Source organism: Mauremys mutica, chromosome 19 (assembly GCF_020497125.1).
Source record: "Mauremys mutica isolate MM-2020 ecotype Southern chromosome 19, ASM2049712v1, whole genome shotgun sequence".
NCBI classification, from domain to species: Eukaryota; Metazoa; Chordata; order Testudines; family Geoemydidae; genus Mauremys; species Mauremys mutica.
The window spans coordinates 9,724,235-9,750,108 of record NC_059090.1 but is presented as its reverse complement, the minus strand read 5'-3'; the positions used below and the strand labels follow the sequence as shown (position 1 = coordinate 9,750,108).

At 42.9% G+C, this 25,874-nt stretch overlaps 1 protein-coding gene across 8 annotated transcripts in view; it reads left to right on the top strand.

Annotated features, from left to right (window-relative positions):
• CAMKK1 (calcium/calmodulin dependent protein kinase kinase 1) overlaps positions 1–25,874 on the top strand; it is a 167,027-nt gene that overhangs the window by 41,336 nt on the left and 99,817 nt on the right. For 6 of the 8 annotated variants that reach the window (XM_044994320.1, XM_044994318.1, XM_044994319.1 and 3 more), the window contains exon 2: positions 20,257–20,826. In XM_044994320.1, coding sequence (XP_044850255.1) covers positions 20,359–20,826 — 468 coding nt within the window. In that variant the 5' untranslated portion in view covers positions 20,257–20,358. Of the gene's footprint in view, positions 1–8,273; positions 8,466–20,256; positions 20,827–25,874 lie in introns of those variants that run through there. The other 2 variants (XM_044994325.1, XM_044994322.1) reach the window with 2 other exon arrangements.

The window sequence follows — 25,874 nt, the reverse complement described above, 5'->3', positions numbered from 1 at the left end:
TTTAAATGTTAATGCTTAGAAGTTTAACTCCCATGTTTTATGTGGCCTCTAAGTGCTTTGGCCTCGATCCTACAACTGACTTTAAGTGGGGTGCTCTGAGGGGATGAGGGTCTGCCTGGGCAGATTTGTTTGCAGGATGAAGGCCTCTGTTTTCTGAGTCTGAAATGGTTTGGAGATAATAGAGGTGACTTTCAGGACCATGTACTGGTGTGGCTCTTAAACCAAATATTGGGTGACATCTGATGTGTCTCTGAAGTTGACTTTTGGACCTAATAAATACAGCCATTTATGTAAATGTCCACGTCTTCTGTAATATAGATTTCAAGGAGCGTGCTGCCTATCTCAGCCTAATGAGATCAGCAGCAATTACCCCAGGGTCTGTGAAATGGGAGCCTGTTCCCAGCCCCAGAGCGCTGGCGCATTAGCATATAAAATGGACAAGTGATTTAGATAATGAAATGATCTGGGCTTGCACATAGACTGAATGAGACTCTCAGCTCCAATGTGCTTATTCATCAGATGACTCACATCTCATTCATTTTTAGAAATAATACTTCCATTTCTTGACATTCCCAGAATCTTATATGCAGAGATGAGCTTTTAAAAAATCTTGTATAAAAGAACAAAATTAAAATGGGCTAAGAAAGAGGGAATGTGGGAGGGATGATAACAGTTAAATCAAGACCTGCAGATAAGAATGTGATAAGATGTTATATAGAATGGGAGATGAAATAACTTATCCTGGCAACTACAGTGTCAGTCCAAAGAAATTAGCCTGAACTTTATAACCATTAGGAGACACTAATACATCTTGGGTGCTGTTGCTTCCTAAAGAGGCATTGTGGATAAGACACTTGACTGGGACTCAGGATATGAATACCTGAGTTCTCTTCTAAAGACTCTGTGACCTTGGGGAAGTCACTTCCTCTCTCTCTGCTTCTGCTTCTGTTTCCCTCCCCATCATTATCTATTTAGACTATTAGTTCTTTGGTACAGGGACAGTCTCTCACTATGTATTTGTACAGCAGCTAGCACAATTTTGGCTGAGGCCACTAGGTGCTACTGTAATACTACTCCTGCTAATAGTAATGGAGTGCAGAGACCAGGGATTGCTCTGCAGGTGTAGTTCCGCTGACTTTTATGGTTTCTAAAATCATGTTTTTCTGTTTTAAAAATGTTTTTTCTTTACCTTGCTGCTCTGTGAAAGATGCATAGGAACAACAAGGGAAGTGAGTAAGGCCCAGGTTTTTAAAGGTATTCGGTGTTAGGATGCTCAGCATTGTAATGCCTTATGTAGGAATCTGAGTCTCATTTTCAAAAGGGGTTTAATCACTTAGGACCCTAAATTCCACTGGTTTTTAGTGCCTAAATCCCTTTAGAAAACTGAAGTTAGGAGCCTCAATCTGCAACGCTGAGCACTGCAACATCTAAATACCTTTGAAAATCTGGCCTTAAGGCCATGATCCTGAGAAGATGAACACACATGCTTAACTTTAAACATGTGAGTAGCGTAACTGACTAGACGGGAAACAATAAAAAATGATTATACAAAAATTGCTGCCAACTATGTTTTTATAGAAAAGAAGCTGGAAAAAATAGAGCAAAGAAATATATTCTTCGAAGGATGCAGATGTGTATTCCATGTAGGGGTAGGGGTGTGCATGTGTGCGTGCACCCAGTGTGCCAAAGCCAGAAAAACTTTCCACAGCAGTACCAAATGGGGAGGGGCGCACACGTGCCCTATGCCTCCTATGGCCCTTCTCGAGGCTGTATAAGGGCGGCGCTGCCCTGTACCCACTCAGTTCCTTCTTACCACTCATGGCCTGAATCTGAACTCCCCATGTGGTTTTCCTTATGGTCTCTTCTGTGCCACAGTTAGCTGATAATCCTGTAAATAGTTGGGTTTTATTTACTGTTTTAGTTTTCTCTTTTCTGCTTTGGTTGGGTTAGTGGCAGTGCTGAGCAGTGGGGGCATTCAGCACTCTCCGGCCTTTATATGGGGTGTCCATTCCTAATAGTGACCCCACACTTGTTGTTTGTTGTGTCTCAGAGATGTGTAGTATCTGCTGGTCCTTCAAGAAGCGCATTCTGATCTCCACATATCTGTGTCTCAAACAGCACCTCCTGGAACAGGCAGTGAGGCCTGCCTCAGTACCGACACCGGCCCTGGATTGCTCTGCCCACATGCAGTCATCCACCATGGTGCAGGCTTCAGACAGACTCTTGGACTCCGTCTACCCTCCAGGAATGAGGAGAAGTTGGTCTTCCTCTCCTGGGGTTCCTTGCAAAAGGACCCATAAGACTGATAGGAGCCATTCAAGCTGTAAAAGAGGCTTATCTTCCACCACAAAGAGGAGATCGGAGCAGCACGAAGATTCACCAGGTACCTGGGTAGAGTTGGGCTGTCAGCCTGTATCTTCCTGATACCGAGACAAGAGACTCTCGGCTCTATTCCACTGACTCTGGATCTGTTTGTGTGGCAGATGTCAAGTCTGGTACTGATGGACAGTGTTCCCACTCTGCACATGGTGCCTCCAACCTCACAGGTACATAAGGTGACGAAGAACCTGCTCTGTCTGTCCCTGATTCACCACTGATATAGGAGCCTGCAGGACCCCTGTTGGCTCTGACTCTCCACGGGCTCTCTACCTTGTCAGCACTGGGGCAGGGACTATTGCCAGCACCATCACTGATGCCGGTTAAGAGAAAATCTAAAACTGCCCTGTCTGTGTTTTCAGCACCGGTACCGACTGTGCCTTCATCTGGGGCTCCAGTACTGAGGCTTTAGTCTGTCTGGGTGTTGACACTGGGCTATGCATTGCCACCTGGTAAGCCTGTTCTTCTACCAGGCTTAGAGGCGAGACCTTCAATGTCCCAGGAGGTGTTTGCGATACTGACCATGCTGCCACCTCCAGTACTGCCTTTGTCTTTGTCCTGAAGTGAGTTGCACAGATTGGGCCGCCCAGTAGATCCACTGGGTTTGGTACCTTCTATGCCAACTGATATTTCAGAGGGCCCCCTCTAGCTCCTCCCCATCCCTGCTGTGGTGCACGAAGTTCAGTAAATCATCCAGGCCGCCTCAAGAAGAAGACCCTTGGTGCCAGATTGTACCAGTCATGTAGTAAGGAGAGGCTGGTGTGGCCTGAGACAGTTTTGCCTCCAGTGTCTTATTGTACGGAACCTGTGGGGCCCCCACTAGATCCTCCAGATCTTGATCTCCACTTGGCTGCAGGAGGATGTCTCTGGAGCCATCCATGTTAGAGTCTTGTGTGCTGGAAGAGTGAGCAGGCATTTTCCTGCTGAACACCCACCCCAGAAAGATGAGCCATTGTTGATGGAACAAGCTTTGCTCCAGGCGGCTACACTGGCTCTCGTAAATTTATCCTTGCCCTCCCCAGAGGACTCGCTGGTCTCAGGCTCATCGTCACCTGTCCCTGAAGATTTTACATCCTGTCAGGATTTGCTAGAAAAATGGCCTCTCTGCTTGGTATAGAAGCTGAGTTCTTGCAGGGGAATACCCACAAGCTGTTGGATATTCTGCAAAGGAGCCAACCCCAGGAAGGGTAGTCCTCCTGATTACTGAGGCCCTTTTGGAGCCACCAAAAGCCCTATGGAGTACACCTGGGTCACTGTCTCCCACAGCTAGACAAATACTACCATGTACCTGCCCAGGGATTCAAGTATTTTGACTCTTATCCAGCTCCAAATTCCCTGGTAGTCATGGGTGCCAATGAGAGGCCAAGGCAAGGGAGGTTAACATCAGTCCCCAAGGAAAGAGCCTCAGAGACTGGACACAAAGATTTATTCCACTTCATCTCTACAAATGCCAGCAACTAATCAACAGGCACTGTTAGCCAAGTATGATTTACTTAAATGGGAGGCTCTATCAAAGTTTGTAGATAAACTCTCTGAGGATTCCAGGAAAGAGTTCTAAACCTTCATGATGGAAGACCATCTAGTTGGAAAACATTTTTTCAGTCTGCATTGGACACTGCAGATATTTCCTCCAAGATTATGCCTCTGCAATCATAATGAGAAGATTCTCAGGGTTATATAATTCTGGTATAGTGTCTGTGATGGGGTGTTTACCCCACACTTGTCCTGAAAGGGTTAATGCAGACTGAGAAGGGGGCTAATTAACCCAAGAGTTGGGCTGGGATTTATAAAGACAGGAAATTAGAAGCTGAGGAAGCTGCTGGGAAAGTCTGCAGTCACTCCCTGGGAGATGCATTTGGGCTGGCAAATCCAGATGGGGGCAAAGCCAGGAAGGTAGGACAGGACTCAGGGAAAGGCAATAAGGTCTAAGAGGGAACATCTAGAAGATCCCTGAGCCAGAACCTGGAGTAGAGAGCAGGCTCGGGTTCCCCTGCCAGCTACTGAGGGAGTTGCACTACGAGGCAGTTAATAGGAAGACTGCCTGAGCTTGTCTGTAGGAAGAGACTTTCCAACCCCAGAGGGGAAATCATTTGATTACCTGGCTGGAGGGATGAGTCACGAAGAGGCAGCAGCAGCCTGAAGAGCGAGAAAGAATCTAAAGACCCAGAGGGAGAGTCGTAGAGATGGCGTGCAACCATGGGAAGCGGCATTGACCTCATGTGCTATATCCGTGAGTGACCAGGAGGAGGCATCATCCTAGCAGTGAGTAGTGGACCCCGTCACATGCCCAACATACAACAGACTATAGCAGTCCTTCCCTTTGGTGGTGGTTTTTTATTTTCTGATGAGACTAATGAAACATGGCATTTGTTCAAAAAATTTGGAGTGACCCTTTCTTTGCTTCTTAAAGCTTTATGGCCCTATATCCAAGAAGAGATAACACAAGACTCTTCATTCCCAGCATTGCTATAGACAGCCTTTCTACCCACCCAGTCAAGTGGAATTACTGAAAAGAAGGCACAGACCTCCGAGCTCTAGCTCTGTCTCCAACCAGCAGGCCTATTTTCAGGTATCTGTGGGGAAATCCGATTTTTGACTATTCCTGTGATGACAGCAAACCAGTGATTCACAATCCGTTCACTGTCCTCTCTCCATTTGGGAAAAGACTATCTCACTTTTTGGATGCGTGGGAGTCCATAACCATGGACAAGTGGGCCCTAAGTACCCAGAGACTGGAATATCCAATCCAGTTTCTCTCCATCTCCCCTTCCTACTCTCCGTCCTCATCCCTTTTCAGGTACCCATTGCTAAGTATCTGCTTGCTCAAGAGCTTCAGGTGCAGCTTGCGTTAAAAGCTGAAGGACCTGTGGAAGAAGTCTCCCTTCAGTTTCAAAGAAAGGGATTTTATTCAAAATATTTTCTACTCCTCAAGTCTAAGTGTGGTCTAAGGTCCATTTGGGACCTTTGCAGTCTCAACGTGTTCATCCAGTATGTTAGCTTCTGCATAGTCTCCCTATCATCTAACCTCCCCTTTCTGGATCACAGCAGTTGATTTGCTGCCCTCAATCTTTGCAACGCTTACTTCCAAATCACAGTGCTACCAAATCACAGGAAGTTTCCCAGATTCATGGCAGTGGGCAGGCAATATCAGTATACTGTTCTTCCCTTTTGGCCTAGCATCAGACCCATATGTCCTCACAAAATGTATGGCAGTAGAGGAGGAAAAATATACACATCGTCCTTCACCTAGATGACTGGCTAGCATGGGGTGTCACACTGCCTGGAGTGGCTCACGACTGTGAGTGCCAAGAAACAGGGCAATGATCCCAAACTGGTAGACTATAATTAGACTTCATCAACTCAGTAACAAATGTGAACTTCTGAAGCACTATAACAGTCTTACTGTGGAGTCACAGACTGTTCCCTTGGGCATTCCAGTCTCTCTTACTACCCAGGCAAGCAGGATTTAGTGATAATTGGTGGCAAGACACCAAAGATCACAAAATATTCAGGTTGGTCCCTGTCCCAAGAGACTCACCCCATGTCAATCTGTACCTTAAATATCTCACCAAAGATAAGGTTTGTAGCCAATCGTGAAATTAACTAAAGATTTATCAACTAGGACAAAGAAATTAGAGAGTTTTTACAAGGTTTAAAGCAGGCAAGCACATATCCACAGATGAGTTGGAATCTATGGTTTTAAAAGGTGACAGAGTTGTAGTAATCTGGCAGCTCTGAATGTCTTTCATGGCTAACCCAAGTTGACCTTGGGGAATCTCTGCTTCTGTGTCATAGTTCCAGCCCTGGGAGAATCCAAACACCAGAAGAGAGATGAAACATTTTGTTGTCTGCTGTTTTTATTTCCTTCTTCCAGAATTCAAGTTGATGGGATGAGCCCTTTTGCAGGTAGCCTCTTTCTGGGTATGAAGGGATAATTAACAAAGTCTTTGTATTGTGATGTCCCACAAAGGCCCAGTTAGTTTTGATAGACCTTCTTGGTGGTTAGAAGATGATCACTCCTGACTGAATTCAGAGTTTAATTTTTTACAGTCATATGCAAAAACGTAAATATTATAGCATATAATAAAAATATTATAGGTAAGACTAAAGCATTCATCAACTTACAAGCACTTCGTAATGTCTACATACTAAACACGTTGTTATATGTTCAAAAGCCACCTTAGCTGTACTAACACACAGGTGAAACAGACTGGTTTCCAGCAATGAATTTGTCAGTGTTCAGCTGAGGCCTAAGCCCTGGCAAGATCTGGCACCTGGTCTGCCACCATCACATGTGGCACATCCCATCATCAGGTCGTTGCACATTTCCAGTTCATTCTCTCTCTTTTTTGACGCTCTAGGACTTACGCTGAACAAAGACACGTCAACACTGGTACTCACACAGAGACTGGAATTTATCGGGGCCTTGCTCTATTCTACAATAGCAAAGATGGGTGCTAAAACAATTTTTACAGTGGGAGTGCTGATGGAAACCGTGGAAACCACATATTTGGTGTTTGTTATTACTACTTCAAGCCAGGGGGTATGGTAGCACCCTTAGTTCCAGCACTACTGGTAGCGAAGGTCTTTCTTCCTCGAGAGGTTCTGAACTATTTATAATCTGTGTGTCCCCCTCAGGCCCAAATGAGCCTCAGACTGCAGGGTCGGAGAGCAGCATCGGCTTATGTAACCTGGTATGCAAGACTGCATCTTTGCCCTCTACAAGCGTGGTTAAGATTGGTTTACCAATTAAGCAGACACCATCTGGACAGCCTGGTCTAAGTTCCTCCTGCAGTCTTTAGAATGGTGGATGGTCTAGGGGACAATGTAAGTGCAGGTGTCCCATTTGTCCATTCCCTTCCAGCGAAGACAGTTGTAACCAACAATTCTACAATAGGCTGGGGTGTTCTGATTGAGAGTCAGAACTTTTTGTGTTCTGTACCTGGCTGTACCAGGACTTTAGCAAGACTCTCTGCCCTATTTCCCATTCAGTAAAATGATTGTTCTTGCCCACTGTCCAGCCTAGAGGTCTTCAGGGTTAACATCTGTAAAACACTATTAGGTCATTTGAGAATGATAGTTATGTAAATAAGAAATCCCATTGAAATGCAATGGCCCATAACTTCAAAAACAGGAAGCCACAAAATAGGGCTTTATTGTTGAACCAACTGGTGAAAGGAAAGCCATAAATAGTTTTCTTAAGAATGTCATTAATCTTAATCAGCTACTGGAAAATAATTCAGAGTTATAGATTTTAAGTCCATTATGATCAACATCATGTCTGACCTCCTGTATAGCACAGATCAGAGAATTTCACCCAGTAATTTCTTTGAGAGGGAATTATTCTTCTCTGCTCTGTAAATGAACACTATTGAGCCCAATAACTTGTGGCTGAACGCACGCTTGTTTATTTTATTTTATTTTATTTATTTATTTATTTATTTTATTATTACCATAGCACCTAGAAGCCCTAGTCATGGACCAGGACACCGTTGTGCTAGGTGCTGTACAAAACCCTGGCCCAAAGAGTTTACATTTTAAGTATAAGACAAAAGACAACAGGGGAATTCAGACAGATTGGGTAGTAAAAAGAAACAATGACGACTTTATAAAATCCACTCTAGATGTGAAAGTTGAGAGGAGTGAGAAGCTGTCTGTACTCTGAGAGGAATATACAGCTCCATCACTGCAGTTTTGGGAATTGAAATCACTTGGCTTTTCAGAGGTGCCCAGTGCCTGTGACTGCAGTTGAAGTCAGCGAAGAGCTGCAGGTACTAGGCACTGCTGCAAGTTAGGCAGTTGCGTGTGAGATGACTGAACAGTGCTGCTTCCTAGCAACTATTGCATTAATTGTTTTAAATGACAGATAAGTAAGAAGAACCAAAAGTGGAGAGAGAGAGAGAGAGAGAGAGAGGATAATGCTAGACTGGGAGAAGGGGGTGGTAGGCAGAGTTTATAGAAGCTAAGTGCTGGAGTATTTGTTGTCAAGGGTAAGGAAGCATTGCTATGGCAACAGATTACTAATATTCTTATTTTAAAAGAGCGGCTGAGCTTTGAGAAGTGCTTCAGAGAACGGCTTCGCTGGAAAGGTCAGCTTGCTATGTTGAAGTCCTTCTGTTTTAGGGCCTTATCAATGGCCCAGCGATGTCGAGATTGGGCCCCAAAAGTGTTTCCCTGATGGGGCTGGAGGAGACAGAGAGTTTGTCCACATTTTACCATGAAGAATGTGCAAGAAACTCCACACAGGCAACTTAGTGAAATTTCTTGTGCCTTGTGTGGGAGTATCCCACATGGGGGCCATGGAGGCTCTGTTGTTACCATTAGTATGTAGAAAATCAGTGCATCTGTAATTGAGTGGATAATCCTGTGGTTTCATGAATCAGTTTTAATGCCTATAACAGGGATAGGCAACCTATGGCATGTGTGCCAAAGGCGGCACGCGAGCTGATTTTCAGTGGCACTCACACTGCCCGGGTCCTGGCCACTGGTCCGGGGGGCTCTGCATTTTAATTTAATTTTAAATTAAACTTCTTAAACTTTTTAAAAACCTTAATTACTTAACATACAACAATAGCTTAGTTATATATTATAGACTTATAGAAAGAGACCTTCTAAAAATGTTAACATGTATTACTGGCACGCGAAACCTTAAATTAGAGTGAATAAATGTAGACTCGGCACAGCACTTCTGAAAGGTTGCTGTCCCCTGGCCTATAACATAGCCATTAATGCAAACTACTGTACATACTGTCCAGTATGTGAGTGGGCATACAGCCAGCAATAACTATTGTCTCAGAAGAAAACCCAAATGTTGTTTATTACATTTGTTTTCCTTTGGTCAGGGTCATAGTTTAGTCTGATAATAACTGTTCCTCCTTTAGCAGCTTTTCCTGACTTTCAGGAAACCTTTGATGAGATTCCACGATAGGTCCCACTTGAGCCACAATGCAAACAACAGGGACTATCTAGAATTGTAACAAACAAAGCCCTTGTTAAAAACAGGAAGCAGACTCCTTGTGCACTGTTTATTCATGCAAATATATGCACATGAAACCACTTTCATTGCTGTGCATTTCTCTCTCCTTTCCTTTCAAGCTACAAATAAGACTCTTTCCATAATCTTCTGCCCTGTGCTGATTCCGAGAGGGTGCACCCTGATTACCTCACTGTTACTGAAAGGCCATGATGCTTTTGCAGTGTTTCAGAGATAATTTGTTGAGTGTCATATGGGCCTGATCCTGCTCCAATTGAAGTCAAAGGCAATTTTTCCACCCTGTGGGATCATCAGGCCCAATTTTTGGAAACTACTTCTTAAGTTCCAATTCCAGTGGTTCCCCTTTTTCTGTTCATTTGTCCTTGCTTGCCCTTTTTAGGGCAATTTCAAGACATCATTACAGAGAACACAAGAAAATGGCATGCCTAAGACTAATCCATTTATTTATTTATCTGGGAACAATCCAAATATTTTTTTATTTTTGTTTGCTGTTTAGCTTCCTATTGGCACAGATGTTTGAAAAGCCATTATTAAAAGGAAACTTGCTCAGTATTTTGAATCCTAAATAGAGTGTAGTGTCTTCACTTGTTACTTTGCTGTTGAATTAGCTGGGTCAAGATACTTCACTATTAATACTTAAAAATACCTTAATCATTATGGTTCATTGACTCTGATGTCTTCTATTATTTTAAAGCAAACCTCCCCCCCAAACAACAACAAAAAACAACCCGCACATGGTTATTGTGCTAGTTCCCTTTAGCTTGTCCTATGGCCTGCTGCAAATTTTGTCGTTCTCAGAAAAAAAAAAAAGGAGTATTACAAAAATGCTAAATGTATTTGTGATGGAGGAGGTTGGCATATACATAAAGTCCAAGATGTATGTCTGTGTTGGTCATCTCTACCGGATAGGGTGTTTAGGAGAGAGACATGGATGGCCTAGTGTTCAGAACAAAGGACTACTCGCATCTGATACCAAATCCTTCTGGGTGACTTTGGGCAAGTTACTTATTGCCTGATTTTCAGAGGTGCTGAGCACTTTTGTTGACTTCAGTGGGATGTAAGGGTGCTCAGCACTTCTGATAATCAGGTCATTAACCTCGGAGCCTCAGTTTCCCCAGGAATTTACTCCTGAGCTGACAATGAAAGGCCATCAAGAAAGGAAAGGAAAGGAACAGCAAAATAAAATAATCTGTTATAGTCATTCAATGAGAAACAACATTAAAGTAGTAAAATAGAGATGTGTATGAGCTACATATTTTGGATCTGGAATCAAAGTTCAAGAGATCTTTAGAAGCCAGACTGTGTAGCTGGTCCCATCTCTTCAGTAAAAGATATAAGACAAACCTGCAACAGCAAGGAAATTTACAGCAATGGCTCAGAGATCCCCTATGTGTAGGGTCCAAATTCAGCCAGAGTGTCATCGGACACAGCTCCCATTGATTTCAATGGGAGTTGCACCCACTTAACCAAAGTTTAAAATGGGTTCCCAGATATAACTGTGGACAGTAAAACAGTGTTGTAGCAGTGTCTTATTTCATCACAGTCTTGGGGCTTTAAGCCTGAATGCTAACTTTCCTTTCACTTGAATAGATTTGCCACTCAGCTCTTTTAGTCTCCCTAATGTTTTTTTGTTGTAGGAATTTCCTTAAGGAGAATTTTTTTAGTGTAATTTTTGGTTGATTATTGCTTATATATGCAATTAGTGTAATTGCATCTGATTATGCCAATTAGAGTAATCATGAAATTAGAACATGCAACGATGAAGTATAATGCATTTGTGAAGTCTTTTGTAAAATTTCCTGAACTACATATACCAGGGGTCAGCAACCTTTCAGAAGTGGTGTGCCGAGTCTTCATTTATTCACTCTAATTTAAGGTTTCGTGTGCCAGTAATACATTTTAATTTTTTTAGAAGGTCTCTTTCTATAAGTCTATAATATATAACTAAACTATTGTTGTATGTAAAGTAAATAAGGTTTTAAAAAAGTTTAAGAAGCTTCATTTAAAATTAAATTAAAATGCAGAGCCCCCTGGATCAGTGGCCAGGACCCGGGCAGTATGAGTGCCACTGAAAATCAACTTGCATACTGCAGGTTGCCTATCCCTGACATATACTAAGCAAAAGATGTTTATTTTCTTTTGTTTTGGCTGTGGTGTGTTTGAGTGTTAAGTTCAGCATCCTGGGTTGCTTCAAAAGAGAGAGTGCTAATTTGTTATTAATTATTCTTAATATTCATATTATTATTAATATTATTTATTCTTACTTGTGATACAGTACCATCTAGTGACCACAACTGAGATCTGCCCCCATTGTGCTAGATGTTATACAAGCACATAGTAAGAGATGGTCTCTGCCCCCAAAGAGCCTACAGAAAAAGGAGGTAGTAGTATTGCCATTTTACAAATGGACTGTTGTCACACAGAGTGATTAGGTGATTTTCCCAAGATCTTACAAGGAGTCTGTGGCAGAACGAGGAACTGAACCCACATCTTCTGAGTTCCAGTGCAGGGCCATAACCACAGACCATCCTTCCGGTCTCCTCCATTCATTAGTTAATATTTAGAGCATTCTGAAATAGATGAAGATTTTTGCTCTTACAATCTAATATTCAGCCATGGCATGATAAACGAGGATCATAAACAGTTAAAAAAAAAGGGGGGGGAGGGATTAAGGGAAGAAGACAGACAAGCGTTACAATAGCAAGATCATGTGACTGCCCAGGAAGGCAAGTTATCTGTTCAAATAACAAGAGAGTGTTCTATAAAACAGAGTATTAAACAAACCCGAGGGAGGAGGAGGCTGACATATATACAGATGATCCAAACAATACGTTATTATTATGTTTTTGTTATGTGATAATACCTAGGGACTCCAGCCAGGGATCCAGACCCCTCTACTCGGTGCTATCCAAACATTGAGCAAAACCCAGAGAGATTATAGTGTATGTCTGTTTTGGTCATCTCTGCAGGCGTTGCCAGCATTCTTTCTCTTTTGGCCATTCCTTGTTATGGCCTCTGGTCGTTTGTATTCATTCAGCTTTGGCTGCCCTGCGGCTGAGAGCTGCTGTGGGGCTCTTTTCGCAGATGCTCAGAAGCAAATTAACTTCTACAAAGAGGGATTCCTTCATGCATCCTCCTTCGGTATCTCTGGTGAAGAAGGAGATGGTAGGCGACCTTTTGTTCAGGCACTGTGTTGCTTGGGAAGCAGCTAGATGTGAGGAAATGAATAACAGCTTTGGAGCTTAGAATTCTTTGCAGAAAAGACTGTTTAACTCTATGGCTGCTGTGCTTAGATACTACAGTGATAAAAACCGTATGTGGCTAGATAGATGTTATGGGGCATGTTTCAGAATAGCATACCCTGGGTATATTTTTGAAGGCCACTAATGGCATCTCTTGTTGCTGCCCTATATTAGCAGGTGGTTTTAGAAACAAGGGGGTACTGCCATGTACCAGATAGCATTGGAGGCCATTATTTTCAAAAGTAGCTAGAGATTTTGATTGCTCAACTTGAGATCTCTTAATAGAGCCTGATTTCCAGAGAGTGAGTGCTTACTGCATCATGAAAATCAGCCCCCAAACTCAGAGAGAGAGTTTCAAGATGGCTTTCCAAATGCTTCCAGTGCAAATATTTGCACTCGCTATTGTTATTAATCATTATTTGTTTGACAATGTACATCAGGTGCCAAAGTGCTAGGCACTGTATAAATACTTACTAAGAGACAGTCTCTCCTCCAGAGAGCTTACAACCTAAATAGAAAAGGCAAACATTGGGGATCAGAGACACAAAAAGATACTAAGTGACTTACCCACGGTCACTTGCGTTGTCTATAGCAGAGCTAGGAAATGAACCCAGATCTCCGGAGTTCCAAGTGACCTAATCACAAATTTATCCATCCATCATCTAAAGAAGAAAATTCTTGTTGACCAAGGAAATGAACCAAACATTGAAGCAAATTTGTGATTTTCATTTCAACCAGTGTTTGCAAGTACTTTATTGAGCAGCAAAACTAAATTCATCCTCCTCTGGCTTCCACATACAGTACAGAGAGACCTTTTTCAGAAACACACTCTTTATAAATGTATATTTCATACTGTGCTCTGTGCAGAGCATATCTGGAAAACTTGTGCAACCATTTGAAAAATAAATTTCAAAGCTGCACAAAAACATAATCAACTTTAAAGTGATGGTCTACGTGCTGCAGGGGAATAGCTCCGTTTAAAGTGAAAAATAAAAAATAAGATATCAATAAGTAAATTAATTCGGCTCAGATAAGCTTATTTGTAGCTTTGGTTCATGTCCGCAGCGTAATCCTTTGATCTAAGACAGATGTTTCACTTTGGTTGGCATCAGACAGATGACCATGTCTAAAGCACCATGGCCACAGATGCAGGATATGGTTTATAGATAGTGACTGTGTGGTTCAGCTTTGTTTCACTTGAGGTGCTGGCTCTGGGTTGCTATTCAGAATCCTCCTTATAAGAGGCAGTAATGTTATGCCCGACAAGTTTTCCAAACTTGGGGCTCTGTCCGCTGTAGATTGTGCTTCAGGGAAATACTTGCTATTTGGTGCTGGGTCTTGTATAATTACAAAGTGTAAAATGAGAGTGTTCTGTTTGCTTATCCTGAAATCAGTTGTTTTGATACTTCCTATTTGTGGAGAATTGAATAGAGAATAAGAACTTTTCTATAAGATTGTTGATGAACCAGCCTCTTAAGAATTGTTAGAATTCTGTGGCAGAAATATAAATATCATATCAAAAAACAAAACAAACAAACCCTAATGTAGAGACAAATTCATTTTCCATTGAATTCTGCCCAATTATGGAGTGATATCTACAGAATCTGATTGGTTACTGTGGTGTTCTGTGTATGTAAAGCTTCGTATTGGCTTATTACTATTTGCATTACGCTAGTGCTTAGAGGCTGCAACCAAGATCAGATCAAGGTTGTGCTAGAAACTGTATAAACACATAATAATAGACAGTACCTGCCCCAAGTGCTTACGGTCTGGGGCTTCCAGTACTGTGAGTAGTCCCATTGAAGTCAATAGGCTACTTACAGTAGTGTTTGCATAACATGTAAAGCGCTTTGGGATCTTTTGGCATGAAGCGCTGTATGAATGTAACATTTTATTAATCATTATTCTGTATAGAGTGGCAGTATCTCTAAAAATGCCTTGGAGCCCAGCCCTGAGATTGTGAGCCAGGTTTAAGCAAAAGGGCTTGCACACTAAAACAGTGGGAAAGAAGGAAGAAATCCTCATTTGCAATGTATGTGCCTTAATGCTGAGCCATGTGCACAGTAAGCCCACTATTCTCTGCTCCTGTTGGATGCAGGGAGGACTAGCACATGCAAACCACCCGGTATATGTGGTTTGGGCCATGCATTTCCACACTGTGCATGGGGCCCTCTAGCCATAGCTGTGTTCATGGGCAACACACCTACACTCCTTAGTCCTAAATTCCTGCAGAGACCTGCTGCAGCAGTGACTATGTCAGTGTGCAAGGTGGGATGTGAGGTTCCTGGCAAGGTTCTTTCCTAGATTGTCCCAGAGATTGGCTCTGGAACACCCAATGATCTCTGTATTGGCCCCTGTGTGGCAAACTTGTGGGGTTTTATTTTGTTGTAAAGAAGTCATTTAATACACTGGAAGGATAAATGTAACCTCCCTATCCCCCCAAAAAACACTTAGTTTTATTTTTGTTTTTGTGTTATATATACCCTATACAATTCTTAGAAGTCAATGTCTATGTACTACATCTTTAAAGCTCTAAGAAGCATGTTGCCAGCAGAAACTGACAGCCATTTTGCATTCAGTTCAGCACAGACTGCTACAGAGGAGATGTGCACACTGCCCTCTTTCATGGAAATTTTCCATTTGTTCTTTCTTGTTTTGTTGTTCTCTAAAATAATAAGACGTGTCTGTTTTGTATACAGAGAGCATGCAGGGAGTTTCTTTCCGAAAGGCTGAGATACTGAGGCACTTGGCCTGAGGGTATGAAAGATTAACCACAGTGTAACACAGATATTACTATTTAATATGTTTCATACAGCCAGCCCAAGTGCCCCAGGGTCTTTCCAGGTAGTGGGGGAAGGGTTAGACACCCCAGCTGCGCGGGGGGGAATTTGTGCAATAGAGTGAGCTATCACTTCTGCCAGACAGTCCGTGTATTTTAACTGCCAGCCTGAGAAATGCCCCAAAAGCAAATGCCCCCAAAACCTACAATAAGCAGCAGCAGAAAAAAGCTTTGGAGGTTTTACTGCTGTTTTGGGTTTGTTTCTTTTTAACTGATACTCTTTAGGGAGCAAGGTGAATTGTAAGTGACCATGGGCTATTGCCTCTGAAGGAAATGGCTTGTGATTTGTAACAACCTGATTTCTTTTTAACAAAAAAATCAAAGCCATGTTTAAATCGTCAAGCTAATCCTCAGTGGAGGATGAAATCGGTTGGAATTCTGGAATGGTGATTAATTATGCTTTCAGATAACCCTTTTGTACATCAGATTAAATGGTTTGGGGCTTCTTTTGTTCTGATCAGAAGTAAATGCAGAGGCTGGAGTGTGCACAAACAGTGTGAGTAGATCAGTTTGCATGGTTGCACCTCTGTCCAGGGCTGCATCTGTTGCTGCTGCATCTTAACACTGAGCCTCTCAGAGACAACCTGGTAACAAATTGTGTGTGGGATGGATCTGTCTCTTCCTTAACTTAATGACTTCGCTAATCCATGAGAATCCATCTCCTTCCTATGCTGTGATAAAGGCCAGTTTCTACACTCTAGGGGCCAAAACTCTTGACTCCAGTGCAAAGCCCAAGCATACAAGCTTGGGATAGGAGTTCTTCACAGGCTTCCCATCTCCAGGCCACAGAGCACTAATAGAGCTGCTTCAGAGTTACTGGCGCAGTCACAGGGCTGCAGTGTCCACAACCCTGTGCTCTACATGAACAAGAATTAGCCAGATCTATATGCAAACATGTATGTTTAGTGTGAAGGCAGCATTCCTCTCTGGGAAGCTGATCCAGATCGTACACTTACAGTTGATGGAGCATTAATGGGATCTTGGTGGGGGTATCAGAAATTTCTCTCTCGCTCCTTACTCTGTGAGCATCCCTATTCTCTGAAGGGGATTCATGCTTTGGGGCTAGATAGTTTAATAAAGTTTTAATATAAGATTTTAAAACTGATCTGCCATTTGACTGCAGCTTCTAATGACTGTGACATTTTTGTCACTTTGTTAAACTGCAGAGAGAGCAGGGAATGATTATGCATGGGAGGGAGAACAGTGTTACTGCAAGGGGAAAATTGTTCAGTTTTGCTTCTTTCCATTCTGTGACATTTAGTGTGCTAACAAAGCATGAAAATTCTTACCTGTTGGCATGTGATCAGATGTGATCTGGAGTTAAGATTGTAGGCCAAATTCTTCCCTTGTTTACACCCATAAAACCCTGTTGAAGGCCATGAGGCTGCGTAGATGTAAATAAGGGCAAAACTAGACCCCATATCCTTATCTGCTCATGCAGTTTTTCTCTTAAACCCTCTTCACAGCTTCTTTGCAGCAGGGTTCAGCTTCATTATTTTTAATTGCGTATTTATTGAATGCTTAGGGCCAGGACCTTCCCTTGATCTGTGCACAGAATCCCCATGATCTACAGCAAAGTCCTGTGTGTGCCTGGACTGAAGGCGGTAGGCCAATTCTGATCTTGATTTACAAACTGGTGTGAATCAGAAGTAATTCCATTCGAGCTGGAGTCACACTGGTGTAGGTGACATCAGAACCAGTGTATGACACTAATTAATAACTCGACTTATGCGTAAAAGACTCAAGCAGGCTAGTGTTATTCTTGCATTTTTGTACTTCACTAAACATAATCCAGGGTAAGAGAGAAATGCTAGGACTAACCAGACAAAAAATCCAGTTAAGGGATTCAGATGTATATGTCCTGCAGCACTGTGTTGTCAGAGATGAATAGTGGGTGACCGCTGTATATTATATATGATCATTTGCTTTTCTGGACCTATCAGCTTTTTTTATAGTCTTAGGTGGTTGGTGGTTAGGTTAATGTACCCATCGGATAGCTAATTTCACCCAGTAGTGTCTAGGAAATGGACCGCTTGTGTGGATTGGACACTACTGTGCTAATAAGCGATGGTCACATAAACACCACCCTATACCAGAAACCTGCTGACCACTGTACTTACCTACATGCCTCCAGCTTCCATCCAGGACACACCACACGATCCATTGTCTACAGCCAAGCTCTAAGATACAACCGTATTTGCTCCAATCCCTCAGACAGAGATAAACACCTACAAGATCTCTATCAAGCATTCTTAAAACTACAATACCCACCTGCTGAAGTGAAAAAACAGATTGACAGAGCCAGAAGAGTACCCAGAAGACACCTACTACAGGACAGGCCCAACAAAGAAAATAACAGAACGCCACTAGCCATCACCTACAGCCCCCAACTAAAACCTCTCCAGCGCATCATCAAAGATCTACAACCTATCCTTAAAGATGATCCCTCACTCTCACAGATCTTGGGAGACAGGCCAGTCCTTGCTTATGGACAGCCTCCCAACCTGAAGCAACTACTCACCAGCAACCGCACACCATACAACATAAACACTAACCCAGGAACCTATCCTTGCAACAAAGCCCGATGCCAGCTCTGTCCACATATCTATTCAAGTGACACCATCATAGGGCCTAATCCCATCAGACATGCCATCAGGGGCTCATTCACCTGCACATCTACCAACGTGATATATGCCATCATGTGCCAGCAATGCCCCTCTGCCATGTACATTGGCCAAACCGGACAGTCTCTACGCAAAAGAATAAATGGACACAAATCTGACATCAGGAATCATAACATTCAAAAACCAGTGGGAGAACACTTCAACCTCTCTAACCACTCAGTGACAGACTTGAAGGTGGCAATTTTGCAACAAAAAAACTTCAAAAACAGACTCCAAAGAGAGACTGCTGAACTTGAATTAATATGCAAATTAGACACAATTAACTCAGGCCTAAACAGAGACTGGGAATGGTTGGGTCATTACACTAATTGATTCTATTTCCCTATGTTAAGTTCTCACACCTTCTGTGGGTCATCTTAATTATCACTTCAAAAGTTTTTTTTTCTCCTGCTAACAATAGCTCATCTCAGTTGATTAGACTTCCTGTTGGTATGCATACTTCCACCTTTTCATGTTCTCTGTATGTATAAATATCTCCTGTCTGTGTGTTCCATTCTATGCATCCGAAGAAGTGAGCTGTAGCTCATGAAAGCTCATGCTGAAATAAATTTGTTAGTCTCTAAGGTGCCACAAGTACTCCTGTTCTTTTTGCGGATACAGACTAACACGGCTGCTACTCTGAAACCAGATATTGGCTAGTGTCATTCGGTTGCAAGTAGCTGGGAGCAGCTTACATGCCAGAGGCTGTGTGTGAACAGCTCAGGAGGGGCGGTTCTCACAGCAGAGCAAGGTAAGGCTGGCTCCCAGAGTCAAGGATTGGAGTGATCTAGCAGTTCACCGGTCCGGATAACACCAGATGGGAATGTCACAGAGAGTTCCCTTTAGTGCAGGTGGCTAGGCTTTTTCCCAGCAGGAGGTTCCGAGATCTAAGTTCTCATGCACTAGGATGGACAGTGTAGTGATTATCGTGAAGTCCTATGTGGCTATGGATTTGATGCACTCTGTAAGAATGGTTGGTTCACAATGTGTGTTTTTCCATGTTCCATGCTGCATGATAGATAGGGCAACCTCCTGCAATATCCTTGGGAGACCATATTGTATTAAGTTTATGAATGGTTTATGTATCATTGTGGGTCAGATGTTGCATGCACTCCATCAGGGGAGGGTGAACACAGCTCCTCCAGGAAGTGAAAACAGTAGGGGACGGTTAGAGCAAATCATTCAGCTTTAACATCTCCAGAGAGGTACCACCTCTCGGGGAGGCTCGAATATTCTGGTTCAAACGAGATTCTCCAGAGACCAGCAGACAAGGAAAGGGTGCTTGGATAAATAACCTGAGTTTAAACTGACTTGAGGCTTTTCTTGTAATCACATGGAAAACCAAGTTGAGCCCTATGCTGGAATTGGGGGTTATCACTGATAAGCTTTTTAGCATGTGTGAAGGTTCATTTATTGCTTTTATATTCTTTTTTTTTTAATGTTGCTACTTTAATAATAAATGTGCTTGCTTAGAAGAAACTATGTGGTAACTTGTAACTGCTGGCAATACCCTGTTCAAAGTCCATGGAGAGAAAGCAAAGCACAGGTGCTGGCCTTTAGGCAGACTGGCCTGTGGGGGATATCAGAGTGTAGACCTGAGAGCACTACTGCCTTAAAAATCTCTGTCAGAAGAGAGAGAGACATGGATCTCTCTCTAGGAGACGTGAAGGCTGGGAGCCAGAAATCTTTAAAGGGTGGTCTCACAGACCACACAGGAGGAAATACTAGTGCAGTTTCCCTGAAATTGTGACATGCTGTACCTATAAATGTGATTTAAAACAAGATCAGATATTTGGCTTTTCATCCCCGTCATTATTCTTTTAAGAGGCTGTACTAATTTCCTCCTTCCAGTATTAGAAACTAACACTATCTGTTGATCTAGATATGAAAAGCAGAAGTATCTTTTAGCTGACTTCCAGATCAACTGATGAAATTCTGCCCTTATCACTTGTAAATGTTTTGTAACTAGTTTGTTGATTGGTTTTGCTTTTCCTTCTGGATGTTTTTAACTTATAGCTCCTGCTGACATTCTGCCTTCATTTTCTTCGAATCTTTTTCACATGCCTGCTACTGGAGGTTTTGGCTACGTCCTTGCTTAGCTGATGCCATCACTCAGTAATCTTTCATTGTGTTTCCTTCTAGAGATCCATGTGGAGAACGTCCTTCATGTCACATGTTTTCCGTGAGCCCTAAGACCACAGCTGTCTGCAGTGTCATCTGAGATCTTGAGAGCCACACACAGTTATGGGAGATTCTCCAGCCGACACTACTGATGAAGGTGCAGACACATGCTGCAAAGACACTCAGACTGACCTGGCAGAGAGAGTAGCAGCCATAGATGTTGCTGTTGGGCCTAATATAGATGACCAAAATATTCAAGAAGCAATAGAAGAGAATGACACAGTCTTTTCTGACAGTGTAGCAGAGATGCAGAGGAATGGGATCCGTAGTGACATGGTAACAAATGAATCTTTACCTTCACAAGACCCAGAGGATGTTCATCAGATGAATGTTCCAAAGAAAGCTCCCACTAGGCCTGTTCTATCCAGCAGAAAGTTGTCTCTTCAAGAAAGACCGTCAGGAAGCTACCTGGCTTCTACCAATGCTCCAGGCTATGGTCCTTATGCAACAGGACCTTTAACACATATCTCGCCACGTATAGTGAGGAGACCAACGATAGAGTCCAACCGGATCGCCATCTCAGATTCTGAGGTAGGTTTCTTCTCTGCTGTAATGATGATGCCAAGGTATTATGATGTCTTTTCTGCCTGCTGATAGGAAACTTTAGCGTCCAAAGCCAATAGTTTCAGAGGCAGTACATGTAACTTATGCAAAAATGCCTAAAAACAATAATAAGCTATGATTATAAGCAACTTGTAGCATAGGTTGTAACATAAGTAAGCAACTTGTATATGTCTGTGCCTTCAACACTTGAAGCAGTCTTTACTTCTATTGTAAATGGACCATCTGATCATCTAGGTCATGTAAGCTACATAAGCCTGTGCCCAGCACACGAGTTGTCCCATTGAAGTTAATGCCTTCCTTATAACTAATCCAGTTGAATAGTAGAAGCAGCAGCACGGTAGGCTAAATTTGGTATCCCATACTTTTTTTTTTTTAATGAGTAGCAGTAAGGCTGGTTTCAAATGAATTTCCTTGGGGTTTTTTACCGCATGTGCTCTCAAGAAGTTTATCGGCTGTGGCAGCTTTGTCATGATTATTTTATGGGTTTACACATGCGGAGATCAGGCATTTCCCATCATGCCACGTGAATGAGGTTGTGGTTATTGGAGACATGATTTAATTTCATGTGAAGTGTAAATATATTGCGATCTCCCTCTCCTGATTTTTTACATTTTTATTGACTTTCAAAAATAATTCCTCAGGTAGAAGCTAAGTTCCTCAGACAGTGTTTCCAGGATTGCATGGACTCCCCAAGAGCCCCACCAAACAGCTTTGTGAATGTGCAGATTACACAGTCCTATTTCACACCTCAGAGCTCACTGAATAAAATAAGGCATGCAGCAGTCCACGGTGCTAAAGCAAGCTGTACAGCGCTTGAATAATACAGGAAGTGCTCACAGACAACGTTGAAACTTTGATAGGGTTTTCTTTGAAAGCTCTGCATAATGAAAGGCCTGTGTTCCTTTTGTAAGCTGTGTAACCCGCTCTCAGAATAGCACTTACAACTTCACTCAGACCATAGAAAGCTATTCTGGACAGAGTACTGGGAAACAATCCTGACTGGAGGGAGGCAAAGATGTACTGATCTTTTCCGTCCCTAATGTGTGAGATTCCAGGATACACAAGGCCATTGGTAGTTCTCTTAAGGCCAGATTTCCAAAGAGGTCAGCTCTAGAGCTGGTGAGGATTTTTTTCATTGGAAAATGCTGATTCATCAAAACCAAAACCTTTGGGGGAAATATATTGGTTTTGACAAAGCTTTTGTCAGGAAGGTGTCTTAGATCCAGGATAAAATTGAGAGAGAGAGAGTCCCCAGGCTAAAATAGCCAATAGCTCAGGAGCTAGGGAGACCCAAGTTCAAGTCCTTGCTCTTCATGAGGTTGAATCTGGGTCTTCCTCGTCTCTGGTGAATGCCCTTTGTGAAAGGGCTTCGTTTTGTTCTGATGCAGAACAAAAACAAATTCTGAAATCTCAAATATTTTTGCAAAACAGAATCCTTGTTTTCTGGCTAGCCCTACGCAGCTCCCATTTGGTCGCTTATTTTGGTGCCTAAATGGGAGCTGAGCTTTTTTGAACATCTATCGCTACGAGTAGATGCTGAGCACTCAAGAATCTGGCTCCTCCATGAATTCTGGCCACATGCCTGTTTCCCCATGTTTCTCTTCCTCTTTTGCTTCCTGTTTCTACAACCCCTTGGTCTTCCTCTTTCTTTCCTTCCTCCTTTCTCTACTCTTTACAGAAAGATAGCTGCCAAGCCAATACAGTTCAGTGACCAGTGGTTTCATGCTGAGGTTTCATCTTCCATCGTTAGATAGTAAGAATTTAGTGGCACCTCCTGCCCTTCCCCTGCATGGGAGTTGAAGGTCCCTGACTGCAAAGACCAGAACTGTCCCTCTGCATGTAGTAGAGTGGAAACAGGATTTGGGGAGTGTACATGTAGTATCACAAGGAGAGGTGAGAATGAATAAATGGAGTGATGCACTGGTATCTTTTGCACAACTACCACTAGGTTGTTTATCATTTGTTAAGCATTGACAGTGAGCTCAGGTCTGTACAGGACACAATACAGACAGTTCCTCTTCCAGCATAGTTGCAGTCAAAACAAGATAGATATGGTTGACAAAGATGTATGAGGAAGCCCAGGGGCGGCTCCAGGCCCCAGCACGCCAAGGGCATGCTTGGGGCGGCATGCTGCAGGGGGCGCTCTGCTGGTCACCAGGAGGGCGGCAGGCAGGGTGCCTTCGGCAGCATGCCTGCGGAGGGTCCACTGGTCCCGCGGCTCCGGTGGACCTCCTGCAGGCGTGCACCGAAGCCGCGGGACCAGAGGACCCTCCGCAGGCACACCTGCAGGAGGTCCACCGGAGCCGCGGGGCTTCCTCAGGGGCGGCTCTAGACATTTTGCCCCCCCCGTGGCATGACGCTGTGTTTGGGGCGGCAAAATGTCTAGAGCCGCCCCTGAGGAAGCCCCCAGGATGAATAGGAATTTGTTTAAAGCTTACACTATTATCTATTCACTTGCTTCTTGTGTGCGTCACTGCAGAAGAGAGTCATTAGAGTGGATTTGAATGAAGAGAGAGTAGTCACTTGGCAGAGTGGAGTTATGGGCGGGGAGAGGGGACATTCCAAGTGTCTTGGTTGATGCCACATTGAGGCTTTTATCCTGCCAGAGATGAAATGGGACTGTGGTGATAATTATGATCATGCTGTGCTGCTTTTTATACAGATCCCTAAGGAAGCTTTGGTAAACAGTCCCTTTGTGAGCTGAGAGGCCAATAGGGCAGGCTCACAGACTTGCCTCTCCAGTAGTTGAATAATCACCAGGTTTCAGTGCAGATGATCTTTCAAGTCATTTCCAGGTGAATACTGTGGGACACATTTGTACTGAAGGCATTGGTGACCTGCATGTGTTAAAGCACCTTTAAAACTGCTCCTTTCTCCTTGCACTGACTGTTTGGTGTCATCAGTCAATGTCTTTCTAGAGACAGTGCATCCATCATCCAGAGCTAGCAGTCATTACCCAAGGTAAATTATAGTCTTTGCAAAAATGAAGATTAAATCCATGAACATCCGCACTTTGTCAGATATGCAGGGATAGTCTACATCAATCAGAAACCAAGATGGATTGTCCAGCTACACCCTGGGATGTATCAGAATTTCTGATCCGGTATTGGCTATGCTTTCATCAGTCATTATACCAGAAGTTGCAACAGTTCAGTGCTTTGCCACCATAGTTCCTATGTTTAAAACTAATCTAAAAAAAAAACACTAAAGAATGTGCTGCAGGTAGATGGATGGGATGATCTGATAGGTCTATCTACTGTAGATATCTGATGTATTATAGAAGAGCCTGCCATACACCTATAGAGATTCTGCTAGTCCTTTTGGGGTTGCTGTTCCTTGCCTAGAAAGCTGAGTGGAAATCTCCTTTCAGGAGCGGGGCTAGTTCTTGAACTGTGGCCAGGAGGACCTGTTGCATAAGTTCTTGCCCTAACTCTGTAGTACACTTACTCTGTAATTCCTTTAAGATTGATTAATATTACTAATGAAATTACTTGCTTTTCATCCATAGGTCTCAAAATGCCTTAAAAAGGGGAGTAACGTGATCTTCAACTGAAGCACAGAGTTTTAGTACTAAGGTCCATAACAAGTCATTGCAGAGCTAGGATTAGAATAAAGGTCTCCTGACAGAGTCCAGTGTTCTATCCACTGGACTCCACTGTCTCCTTCAGTATTAGCTGTCTGTATATACAGCTCTCAGCTTCCTCTTCATTATATACACGATGATGACATACCCAGGGTACAATCCAGACTAATGAGTGGCTGTGTCACCCCTGCCCTCTAACCTGGGCTGCCCTTTACAATGCTTTGCTGCTGTCACCTCCTGTCTGGACTGCTCCCAGACAGCCTCCAGCTTGAAAGTCACTCCCAGCTGTGTCAGTGTGTGTGTGCTGCCCTCCAGCCTTGGCTTTTACCAACCTGGGTTATACTGCAGGGTGACCCCAACACACTCTGTCTTAGATTCCCCTTTTCCCCCCCAGAATGTATGTCTTATATTGCCCAGCCCTCTCCTGGACAATGCAGACTTTATATGAATTTGTATTTGTTTAATAGAAATAATATGCGCACACTTTGTTACCCCAAGTGGAGTTTCACAGACACTTCAATTTAAACATACTGGATTAGATAAAACAAGTTTATTAACTACAAAGAGAGAGATTTTAAGTGAGTACAAGTAATGAAGCCTAAAAGTGAGAGATGGTTACAAGAAAAATCAAGATAAAAAGCAACTGGTTCCTAAATTAACAAACTAAGTTAAATTCAAAGCAAAGTTTTTCTCGTCACATGCTCTCAGCAATTTTACTGACCAAACTTCTTAGGTCAGGACCCCTTTTCAAGTTCAATGGCTGCTTTCTTTGTCCGTTGTGGTGCAGTGAATTAATGGACACAGAGAAAGAGAGAGGATGGGTGTGTTGGGGTATTTGTCCCTCCTTTTTGTAGTGCCAGTCCCTTTTTGGAAAACATTTCCAGCTGAGATTCTGGAGACAAAGTGGAGAAGGATGTTCTCTAACCTGTTTGAGTTTCTTTTTCTACCCTTCCTGCTTGATGACTGTTTACTGCTTAAATGCAAATTAAGCAGAGCGCACATCCCTTTGTTTGAAACAGTCCTGTTTGCCAACTTCTGCTATGGTATGAAACATGTGGTAATAGCATTATACAGGGAAATCTTATAACTTCACATACAATGCTGCCACACATATGTTATCAGAACAACATTGATTAGCAAATTATGAGTTTTCAGCTGATACCTCACAAGGCATACTTGTAGAAATATTACTACAGCAGTGTGTAGGGTGTGGACCCAAGAGTACATTCTGTCACAATAGATTTTTATGCTGAACTTGCCAGATTCCTCCTTTGGCTATGCTGTTAGAACTGAAATCTGGTTTATTGTCAGGATGGGACCCTGGTGCCTGTATTTACAAAAAAATTGGAGATGGGAGCTTGTCTCTCTGAAAAATCTCATTACAGACTGACTTTGAATCTCCTTATCACCATATCTGATATGACTTGTCTTA